At 38.0% G+C, this 12,403-nt stretch overlaps 1 protein-coding gene across 1 annotated transcript in view; it reads right to left on the minus strand.

Annotated features, from left to right (window-relative positions):
* The window catches only part of fstl5 (follistatin-like 5), a 162,585-nt gene that overhangs the window by 42,075 nt on the left and 108,107 nt on the right, over window positions 1–12,403 (minus strand). Inside the window, exons 8-9 of the mRNA XM_053682396.1 lie at window positions 7,710–7,721; window positions 4,684–4,804 (exon numbers count right to left, since the gene is read on the minus strand). Of these exons, the coding sequence (XP_053538371.1) occupies window positions 4,684–4,804; window positions 7,710–7,721 (133 nt within the window). The remainder of the gene's footprint in view (window positions 1–4,683; window positions 4,805–7,709; window positions 7,722–12,403) is intronic.

Consider the following 12,403-nt stretch of genomic DNA (forward strand, 5'->3'; position numbering starts at 1 on the left):
CGCTGACATCGTAATTGCTTTATCTGCTTGTGGTAGAACAGCGTGTTCCGAAAGCAGAAGTTCATTTGCAGAAGTTCATTACATAAGCTTATTACTGTTAATGTACCGAACTGTGCTAATTCTCACTCTTCAGAGAGTTAGGTAAGAAGTTTGTTATTCGACTGATTGGCAGCCATATACAGTTGCTATCAAAATTATTTAAGCCCCATTGCAAATCAGGTTTATTGTCGAAATGTACAGATTTTCAGCGGTTTGCGATGAACAAATCAAACAAAAGCAATTGAAATAGTTCAACACAACGAATGCTTCAAGTGTTTTCCACAAATTCAACTGAAAATGCAACTTATAATGAATTCAAAATTATTCGACTCCTTCATGGCAAGCATCTTTAGTGCTTAGTAGAGCATGCTTTTGCTGTAACCTGCTGCAAACGAGATGCAGAGCTTCTGGCAGCGTTCCTGATGAATCTTCTCCCGTTCCTCATGAGCAGTGGAGTCCAGTTCAGTAATATTCTTGGGTTTGCGTGCTGCAACCGCCTTCTTCAAATCCCACCAGAGATCTTCTATGGGGTTCAAGTCAGGTGACTGTGACGGCCTTGTAGAATCTTCCAGGACTTCTTCTGCAACCAAGCCTTGATGGAATTTGAGGCATGTTTGGGATCATTGTCCTGTTGGAAAGTCCAATGACGCCCAAGATTCTGCTTCCTCACAGACAGCACGAGGTTTTCTCCTAGGATTTCCCGATACTTCAGTGAATCCATCTCGCCTTCCACACGCTGCAGGTTTCCAGTGCCAGAGTATGCAAAGCAGCCCCAGAGCATCACCGAGCCTCCACCATGCTCGACTGTGGACAGAGTGTTCTTTCTTCATTCTTCTTCCTCCGGACATACCGCTGAGCCATAGAACAGAATCCCAAAAGTTCTGTGGCTTATTTATATGATATTGAGCCGACTGTTCGTGTGCTTTTGGGTCAGTAGCGGTGTACGTCTTGGAGTTCTGTCATGGAAACCTTCTGTGTTTAGTACACACCTTACTGTGCTCACTGAAACCTCAGTGCCTGTTGCCACCAAGTCTTGCTGCAGGTCTTTTGCAGTCACTCGAGGGTTTTTCACAACGTGCCTTCTCACAAATCTGCTTGCAGCCTTCAGTTCATCTCATCACCAGTTAATTCACTTCGGTTCACCTCATCAGTTCGGTGTACCGCTGTAGTTCAGTACCACTGAATGGCAGTGTCCAAACAGAAGAAAATACAACACTCACTTCACCCCGGACTACACTAAAGTGTACCCCTGCTTAATAGGGGGCAAAAATAATGACAGTCTTGTTTGCTGCGCTGTTTTAATATAATATAATACAATATAAAGTACATTTTATTTATTTATTTATTTTTGGGTGGGATGGAGTTGCAGGGGTGGTGGAGCTACCTCCCTGTATTGAGTTTTTGCAGCGTGGGATGTGCACAATTTTTGGTATTCACATTCTGTGTGCTTAATTCAGCTCTCAACATGGTGAATACGACTCCTGGGATGAACGTAGGACAATCTATATAATTACAGCCTTGGGTTTTTTCTTCGGCTTCCTGGTGCATTGAAAGCTCAGCTGTTATGAAACTCTAATAGGGGCTTTAAGGTTATGTCCATCAAATGAAATAAAAATGGTGAATGGGTCAATTATTTAAGAAAATACTGAACACACCAGTTTTTATGCCTAATTAAAAATAACTCTACACAGTGATCTCAGCCTCTCTAATTACTGATGAGAGAAAATAAGCACATATTGACAATATTCCACGGTTCTTGGCTGTCATGCTGCATAATTTAGCGCCATGCTGGTGGGAGGTGTCGACGCTTTTCCTGGCACTCTGCACAAAAGGGGCAACACATGTCATCCTAATTTACTTTTCCTTGCCCGCATGCACAAACAATGGCCTGAGAACAGCCTCCTGAGGATGGCTAATTTGTTTTTCATCCAATTAAAATGATCTTATTGTTAAACCCACTTTGGTTTGTACGAGTGTTCAGGTTTATAATAACGAGAGGCTGAGAGCGTGGTGAGAGATGGCCACATACCGAACAGATGCTGATCACCGCTGGAGGAATTTATTAGACAAAACAATGATTCGGAAAAGTTTTCCATTGCTGCCTGAGACAAAATAAACTCTTGGTTGCTTTTTGTTTTGAGGCACAATCAGTACTCACACCTGTTCTTCAAAAATTAGTGTCTAGTTTGTTTCCAAAACATGCCAGAATCTCACTTTGGGTCACGTTACGTGCATGTAGTGAGGAGCTAATACTAAAATGGTACACATTTCCAGACAAAACAAAACAGGGGCATGTCTCAATTATCAAGTATCCTTATGTGATTTCATTAATGAATTAGACATAAAGTGAGCTTGACTGCTTGGTTAGCTTAACCATGAGTACATTGTCCTTGCAAGAGAACAATGAAAAAAACTAACACAAAAGTAGGAATTCATTTCATTAATCCAAGATACGAAAATTTAAAGCATGGAAAAGTAGTCTACATGATGTGCACAAATTGAATGATCAAGATTTAGTATCTCAGGGCCACATTTAACTGTGCACTTCATTTAATGATAATGAGTCACGTATACAATATTGGTCACATATACATTACAGCACAGTGCAATTCTTTTCTTTGCATACCCCAGCATGTTAGGAAGCCGGGGTCAGAGCGCAAGGTACAGCACCCACGGAGCAGAGAAGGTTAAGGCCCTTGCTCAAGGGCCCAACAGGGGCAGCTCAGCAGTGCTGGGGCTTGAACCCCCGACCTTCCGATCAGTAACCCAGAGCCTTAACCGCCAACCCACCACTGTGCCAGTCTTTAGTACTCATGGTATATTATACAATTACAAATAAAGAATCTTTGTAAAAAATACTTCTTTTTTGCAGATTTTTATCTCTTTTCTGCCTTTATTTCTTTTAGTTGTTAGACTGTTAGTCTAAACCATAATTATTTTCTATTGTCTATTTCTTTCTTTGTTGCTACAGCCAAGAAAAAATTTCATCCCCCTATTTGGGGCTTGTCTTTAAACGTGGTGGACTAGACACAACCGAAAATCACTTGTCTCACTCTGTAAAGAAAAATCTGGCAACCTTGGAGAATCTCTTACCGGGTAATTGTAATAATATGGAATAATAAATGTACGTTTTGGAAAAAAAGTTAATTTCCAATAAAAAAATTCTTTGTGTAAGAATATCAGCAAATTCAACTGGAAAAGATTGACTGTGCTAGCTGTTGTGTGTGTGTGTGTGTGTGTGTGTGTATGTGTGTGTGTGTGTGTGTTTAATGATCCTACTCATCTTTAGTGTCTTGCCTTAAAACTGCAAAGTATGTTCTAGTGCCCCCAGTTATATAGGATTCTGACATTTCCTAGGTTTGACTGCTGCCAGTTTATTTATATTTTTTTCTGTGATGAATCTCTCTCTCTCTCTCTCTCTCTCTCTCTCTCTCTCTCTCTCTCTCTCTCTCTCTCTCTCTCTCTCTGAACCTTGACTTAGAAGAACCTCAGCACTTTTTGCTGATACGTCCACCTCAGCAAATGTCAATCTTGTATAAATAAATAGCACTTTTCATCTGACATTTTTTTTTCAGACAGAAGTCATTATCACATCCTTGTTCAGATCGCCCTCTGTTACGCCAACTCTACTTTAAATTGGATGTCAGGTGCAGTGTTGTGAAAAGTCTAACAGGACAGCTTAATGAATCCGCTAGGTTTCAGCTAGATGTCACAGGAAGGTGTGACAACACAACGTCTACCTAAACATGCTGTTGAATTTCTTTGCTCCGTTGGATTTCCAATTTCAAGGAAAATTGGTGACTTTGATGATAACCAACTTCTAAGCATATTGGATTTGCAGTTTCAAATTGACTATTAAAACTGGGGAGAATGCTGCCAAAAGTCTTTGCTTAAAGTCTTTAACGTCCTGTTTAACTCATTCCTTGTCTAGAACACTCATACAAGCATCTCCCCATTTATTCTTTGACAGTAGCTTTGCTGTGACTTGATATCCAGTCTATTTATATCACCATGGATTATAGCAACAATTATAATCTCCTAGTGTTTTTATTATTTTCTTAGAGATGATTCTAGGCCCCACCTGGTTGAGGTTACCCTGTGGGCCAAAAGGGACCCTTCAGCCTCATTGAGGTACAGTTAATTCTCAATTTTGATTGGTCATAGGATGATGTTAATGAATTTTCTTTACCAGCAGCTCTGACAGTAGTTCCAGCTGCAAGGCAAATCACATGTTGTCATACAATGTGTTGTCATTTCTATAGTCACAACTCATATAAGGATGGTGTATGGTAGTCTATCAATACTCTGGAAGGGGTCTCCAGTGTCAGTGATCTGTACCATTCAGAGGTAAACCAGTAGCTTTAAATTTCCAACATGGGAAGGTCTTCAGGACTGAGAGGTGTGTTAGTAATATTTCCCTATATATCAACAGTTACACAACAATAACAACAATTTAATCCATTTATGTGGATACTACTGTCAGAGTGACTGTTAGAATAAAAATCAACACTTTATGTCCAATCAGGATTGAGAAATCAACAGCTCTGTCGTAGTAACTGTAATAATTCCTCCCTAAGGTATTACAGTATGAATGGTTATATGAGTATCTGGCTTTGTGTATTTCGTGATTTGTCTTACACATACCATTCACCTGCAAGGTGTGTGTCTGGAAAAGCTGCTCATATCCATCAGCATGGCAGGTGTAGTTCCCCATGTGAGTGGTGGTCACCTTTGTGATGTACAGACTTCCATCGTCTCCAAAATCCTGGGAAATAAACAAACGGATCTAATTGACATTCACAAAATGAAATGTGATGCTAAAAGACAAAACAACAACAACAACAACAACAACAACAAAAACCCTTCTTTTTAGGAATGGAAGGAGCATGCTCACAGTGCAGACTGTCACTTGAATCACAATAAGGCAAATTAAATTAGTAATTGGTTGAATTTAAAAAAAAAAAAAAAAAAATAGGCCATAGGCAGTGGATTAGTCAGCAAATAAAGGAGCATGAGCTTTACAAATCTGATAATGAGAATAGTTGGGTGGTGTATGGTACAAATTCATAGAAATATAGAAAGAGAGAGAGAGAGAGAGAGAGAGAGAGAGAGAGAGAGAGAGAGAGAGAGTACGGATGTAGCGATGTAAAAAAGAGCTTTCAATCAATAGAAATGGATTGCATTTGCATCACACCCACTTCAAAGATTTTTATTTTGGTGTCTGCACATTATGAGAGCGTGTTCAAGCCTAAGTTCAACGTCGATAAGAAGATGACAGCTGTCATCATCTGAGCAGGAATTCCATCTTTGGGAAACGGTTTGGTGCTGTGCAATCCGTTTCTTTTGTAACAAAAAAAAAATAAATAAATAAAGCGCTTGACCGTGAAGCAGCAGCAACAATGGACGCCATTACAAAACCAACAGATAGGCTTTCAGAAGAAATTCAATAAAAAGAAATAATGAATGAATGAAAAATAATAAGATTTAACAATTTACACCAATCATCCTGTTCGAAAGTTTACACACCCCTGGCTCTTAATGTATCGTGTTGCCTTCTTGAGCATCAGTGAACGTGTGCACCTTGTGTAATAGTCGTGTACGAGTCCCTCAGTCGTCCGCAGCGTGAAAAGATGGATCTCGACATCATATAAGCGCTGTTTAAAAGGAAAGGGGTCAAATACGCAGAAGATGCTGGAAAAGTGAAGAATGTGCAGGAACAGTGGGCAGTTTAACTGCTCAGGACAAACAAGGGACTCATGAAGAACTCTCACAAAACATTAAAACATCATGTCATCGATCATCCAGGTATCAACACACGGTATTAATAATCGAGCGTGTGTAAACTTTTGAACTGGTTTATTTGTGTAAATTCGGTTTATTATTGTGTCTTGTGGACTATATTATAAACATATATCATCAGGGCAGTACTAAGTAAACAACTAAATGCAATTTGTATGGTCCCTCAGGATCATACAAGAAACAGGATGAAAGAAAATACTACTGAAAGCCCGGAAGCTAATTAATATTTGCGACAACCTGAAAACAAGAAGACATGCTGTCACTGAGATCACATTTCCACACAGCCACTGAAAACCATTCAGCCATTTCTCTGAGAACTGTTGTTAAATTCTCACTTGTTTCTCCTAATTTTTATTTTCCTTGCTGCTAAGGTTACTTGGTCAATTAAAAGCTCCCTATAACAACCTGTATCCCAGAAGTATCAGGGCAGTCAGAAAGATTTGTGTGCAGAGTGTAATATTTACACAAACCTAAGCAGAGAATAATTACTATAGGTCTGTAATGTGGACCCAATTGCAGGGGCGCAATTTATTATTAGAGCTATTTGAAACTAATGACTGGAAAAGCAATATCATTATGTAAGACTTGCAAACACCTTAAAACAAATAGGTTTAAATAAAGTGAAGGGAATGAGGAACAAGAGGAACCAATCAGATTAGGTTCATGTTAACAGGAAGCTATGACCAAATATGTAAAGTGTATCTTTATTGTAGCGGCCCTTTAAACACATTGTTTTCATAAAGTTATTGTTTTTGACCTCTGTTGCTTCCCAATGAAAATGTGGGAGATGATAAGGGTCAATGTCCAGTGAAAGTGGCATGTGCAAAGTGCTCATGGTTCAATAAAAAACACATTGCTTGTTTGAGAAACATGGACGATTATGTTTTTCCTTGTTATAACTGTTTACTAAATTGTAAAAACAAAACAAAACAACCTAAACTAGTGACAAAAAACAACTAAAATAAATAAATAGCACAAATTCTTCTTCTTCTTCTTCTTCTTCTTCTTCTTCTTCTCAGTATTATTAATATTAAATAGCAGTGCCTATTTGCAAAAGCCATGTGCAAAAGTTTACACATCCTTAGGACAAACTGGTTTCCAAGAGGTTTCAAAAGTTATTTCAAAAGTAATAAAAATGGTCTAAAGTATTATTAATATATAATATTAATAATATCAATTCATAGGGGAAATGAGGGGGGAACAAATCAGTTTAAAAATGAGCATTTCAGGTTGTTTGCATATGATACAGAGATTCTGTAAGGATCTGTAGGCCCCAAAAGCTCTAACATATTTTGTATTTAAAAAATAATAATAAAATAAATTGTAATAGATATTTTCATTTCACTGGGAAGCTAAATTATCATGTACAACTGTACGTATAAACCATAATACACTTTTATGTGTACTGTGTTTCCCACTCAGAACACTATAAGAATTGATGGTGTACTTTCTTAAATGTCAACAAAAAAAAAAAAAAAAAGGGTGAAAAAGTGTGCTCTGGTTGCCACTCTTTCCTCTCCATTATGGAGGCAGTGAATACAACCACAGAAAAGTGAAACTGACTGCATATTAATAGGCAGTAATCTCTCTGAAGACCCAAATTTGCCCCCGGCTGCCCTATCTCCTCTCTTCTCTCTCCTAAACAGTCCTGAAAAAAGCAATACGCTGCTCAGATAAAACTCTATTAACTCCCATATAGCACACGCGTATAGGAGAAAATAAAGCCCCCGACACAGGCTTCTACTCTGACCCGCAATCACCCAGACCTCAGTTAAATCCCCAAATCTTAATGTAATGTCAGATCAGCTTCAGGGCTTTGAGATTGTGGTGGACGGAAGGCATGCAGACCTCGAGACGGGGAGGAAACCTACCTGTGGAGGGATCTGGAGGGAAGAAAAGCAGTAGAGAAATGAGAGTAGATTCACTTCAGTGTTATAGAGTTTACAGTACACTGACTATATACCATATGTATACTTACTATATACTATATGTGTGTGTGTGTGTGTATGTATATATATATATATATATATATATATATATATATATATATATATATATATATATATATATATATATACACACACACCAAGGGTGCCAACATTAGTGGAGGGCACTGTATACAGCGTGTATATATTGGCACCCTTGGTAAATATGAGCAAAGAAGGCTGTGAAAAATTGTCTTTATTCTTTAACCGTTTGATCGTTTGTTAAAAAATAAATTCACAAAAATACTCTAGTCTCATGGATATCAAACAATTGCAAACACAACACAGGTTTATTAAAAATATATTTTGTTAAATATATTTGTCCACCAATTATTGGCACCCTTTTAGTCAATATGTTGCACTACCTCCCTTTGCCAGGATAACAGCTCTGAGTCTTCTCCTATAACGCCTGATGAGGTTGGAGAATACATGGCAAGGGATCTGAGACCGTTCCTCCGTACATTTAAATATATAAATTTAACATTTACGGAAGGAGTCTCCAGTTTCAGCCCGGTCAGCATGTTTTCCACCATGAGAAATTTCAGAATTTATGCTGTTGTGATTTCTCGGTAACATGACGTGCTTTTTGGTCTAATTAACGTCAAGAGAGAGAAAAAGAGAGGATGGTGAGCAAATGTTTATAGCTGTTATAATGTAAGTGATAATAGGAATCAACTTCTTTTATGGGCGTTCGACAACACTAAACATAAGTATAAACAGCGTTGTTCAAAGTTGAAATAGTTGTTGGTGCTTGTTTGTAATCTCATTGGTAATCTTACTGGTAAACACTGGTAACCATTGGTAATAACATCAGTAATCATTGGTAACTGATCAAATTCAGGTTTCCAGCTCCTGACTTCAACTGTTTAGCTTTTGAAAATGTCATTAGCTGATCATAACCCTGTATATATGGATATAAACTAGAGAATTCAAATTATTATGAAAGGTAGAATTGCCAGAATTGTCAGAACTGCTTTTAATCACTACGAATCCTTAGAAAAATTTCCAAACATTTTGCCTAAAGATGAATTGCCGTCAGCATGGCTGAGATATTAAGACGTGTATTTCATCATTAACGCTGCTGGATATCCAGTTCTTGTGTAAAACTTGTCCATAGGAAGCAACCGAAGAGTTTCACAAGTTCACAGTTTTCCCTTGACAGTTGCGGCTGCACCCAGTGATGCAACACATGGCAACATTTCATTTTCACATTTAATGTGCCTAAGCAGCTTTCACTTCAAATCCTGCTCTTGTTGATCTGGAAATCCTCTCATTTATTGAACTGTTGACGTTGCTGGAGGCTTGCAAATGCTTTCCTACCTTTCGTGACTGAGGACTGGATAAACAGTAAAAGACAAAAAAAAAAACAAACAAAACAAAACAAAACAAAAACAACAGAATCGGTACAGGAAGTGAAGACTAATACTTCATAGTAACTGTTATATAGCAGCCCAATTAAATGATGACATTTCTCGAGATGTTGCCAGATCTCCATAGGGTGTGTGAAATTACATGCTGTTTGATATTGCAGGTCTGGAATATTATTGCTCTAAACATGTTGAAACATTACAGATGGCACGTTTAAACCTGTTTAATATTAAGGCACAATGATGAGTCCATCATTTACTGCCTTTGACATACACTCCCAAAGGAAAAAGGTGGAACCTAGCACCATAAAGGGTTAATTGTTGGTCCCACTGGGGAGAAGAAATCCTTATATGTTCGGTGTAAAATGCTACAGCAAGATATTAAAGAAGTAGATTCCTGAAAAGGTTGAAACGTTAACCATCCAGAGACCTTGATACTTTATTAGATCATACAAATAGCAAGAAAAATGCACTCAAGGTAAGACTTTATTGGCACCAAAACAGGCCTCAGCTTCAGGAAACAGTGAATTGCAAGAATGTCTGATAAATGAGTGTGTGTTCTGTACAGACGCAAGATGGACAAAGCCTGACTTAAAGTGCTGGAAAAACTTTCATGAAAAGTTTCTCCTCATAGACTTACCAGTCTGATTCCGCAAAAGGTCAGGACTGCTTTCGTAGCTTTGCACCTAGAAGTCTGAGTGTGTGGATTATGCTGATTATTGACAGTCTAAGGTAGAAGAAAAGCACACTACATGTCATTAGTGGTGTGCATATAGAATGTGTGTGTGTGTGTGTGTGTGTGTTTTCTGAAAATGAAACATGATGTTGTTCTCCAGAAGGACAAACCCTGTAGGACAATCAAATATCTATTTAAAAGGACAGTGTATGTGTGTTTATGTGAATGCAACGGACGATAGTTTAAGGTGCAATCCTATAATGGTTTATACTTCTGTACTATAATGAAAGTGGTAAAAAGAAATAATGGTAACACGTTACAGTAACAGTAGAATAATGAACAATCGTGCATTTAATACCTGAATTAGTAAGAAATACTTACTTCAATATGAACTAACGAAGAGTTAAGGTATGCACTACCGAAGAGCTACAGTAACCTTAAATACGATGCGAGTCTTATGAATCGTGAACATGTGAATAACGACCACCTTAAGTAGGTTAAAACATGTTTGCTAGTTATGATTTATAATATAAATAGTGCATGATTTGAAATCGTTTCTATAATTTGCCATATTCATACATATAAATACCATAATGAACTTTCTTTTACTTTCACACTATGCGTCGTTACCCAGATGAGGACGGGTCCCCTTCTGAGTCCGGTTCCTCTCGAGGTTTTCTTCCTCGTATCGTCTTAGGGAGTTTTTCCCTCGCCACCGGCTCGCTCAGTATTGATAAACACGCTTAAAATCTCTATCCTGTGTTTAGATGTTTCTGTAAAGCTGCTTTGAGACGACGTCCATTGTTAAAAGCGCTATACCAATACAATGGAATTGAATTGGACTGGATATGCAGCTGCGTACTCAAACATGATCGGACGGCGTTGGATTACTTTCGTCATTTACGTCCATCCTCCTTATCCGACGTAGAAAGACGCACTAATGATAATAAAGGCCGATCATTTCATCAATTGAAATGACTCCTATGTGTTAATTAACGCATTAACTAACAAACACGTACATGAATTCACAAGACTCATGGCGTCGTTAAGGTTAGCGCTTCATTAGTCCATGATTAGTACGTGTCTTAACTCATCATTAATTCATATTTAAGTAAGTGTGTCATGTACTGTTATTGTAAAGTGTTACCAAAAGAACTTGTTTCATGAACGTTCCACAACATTCGATGTAACTATAAATCGATAAAAAAAATAATTATGTTTTGTACTTTAATTAATTAAACAAATCGCTGTGACATAAGAGGAATAAAACACTTGGGGATGTGTGTTTTTTTTTTTTTTTATTTTATTTCATTTTTTAAACTAATCAACTGAGCCACATCAAACTACCCTGTTGTTGATTCTTTTCCTATAGGTTCACACCCCGCTAGCACATCTTCGCGCCTCTGTATGCCATAGTAACCCATAAACCCCTTCTTTCTGTCATGACACAGATATGCGAATTAACCTCAATGCATTTTAGCCTTAAAACGTTCAGTGTGAAATCATCTCATCCTACAGGAGCTTCTCAAACACTCCTCAGCAGTTAATGTTGATTTAGCTACACATGTATGCATCTAGCGCTAACTCTGATTGCATGGTTGACTCACTGACAGACCAGATGCATAGGTGAGCCAGGAACACACACACACACACACACACACACACACACACACACACACAGAGCACATATCAGCCAGAAATGCAAAGAAACAGCACGTAACGATTCCCTATGCCGTGGATTTGTGGACGGATGGGCCTTTCAGTCCTCAGTGCAGTTCCTTATAGCTCCAAGCAAGCATTACTTATTTACTTTCCTTATCCTTTTTTTTTTTTTTTTGCTCTAAGCACCCTCCTCAGTTCTTGTGATTGCTTTGGCAGACTAACTCATACCGAGTGAAAGGCTGCCAGAGCTCAAAGCTACTCTACTCTCCTTAAGCACTTCCTGCTTGGCTCATAATAAAGTGTTACTTTTGAGTCAGAGCCATGATGAGTGATGTAGCTCCTATGGCTATCCTAACCAGAAGTGTTAGAAGGGAAAAGTAGCAAAAGTAGCACAAAACTAACAGCCTAATAATGTGGAAATAACATGACTGATTGAAAGAAAGAAAAAAAAAAAACAACAAAGCAAAACTCCCCATGATGATCTGCGAAATTAAAGAATAACAGTGTAAAATCTGGGATCTGATTAACATATTGAACGTAACCCACGTGATAGGTAAAAAGCGAGTTTTTCAGGGCATTACGATTAGACTTACAGCCTAAATGCTTTTCATGTTTGAAAATATCCGTATTGCTACATGATCAGGTGCGGCGATGACTATGAGAAATGTGTTTCATGAGAAAGTCTAATGATATGTTTTGAAATGCACATATTTTAAGCCTGAAGAGCTGAAATTATTGATTAAATATCGATCTTATTCAAATCGTGTAGTGGTAGAGCTTGTCTAGGTATTCCCTTTGGATGTGTCAGTGGCCATGTGTCAACAGCAGATTAAAAAAAAATGACGAGAAATAAACGTTTTCACTTAAAAATTAGT

This window comes from Ictalurus punctatus, chromosome 8 (assembly GCF_001660625.3).
Source record: "Ictalurus punctatus breed USDA103 chromosome 8, Coco_2.0, whole genome shotgun sequence".
Taxonomy (NCBI): domain Eukaryota; kingdom Metazoa; phylum Chordata; class Actinopteri; order Siluriformes; family Ictaluridae; genus Ictalurus; species Ictalurus punctatus.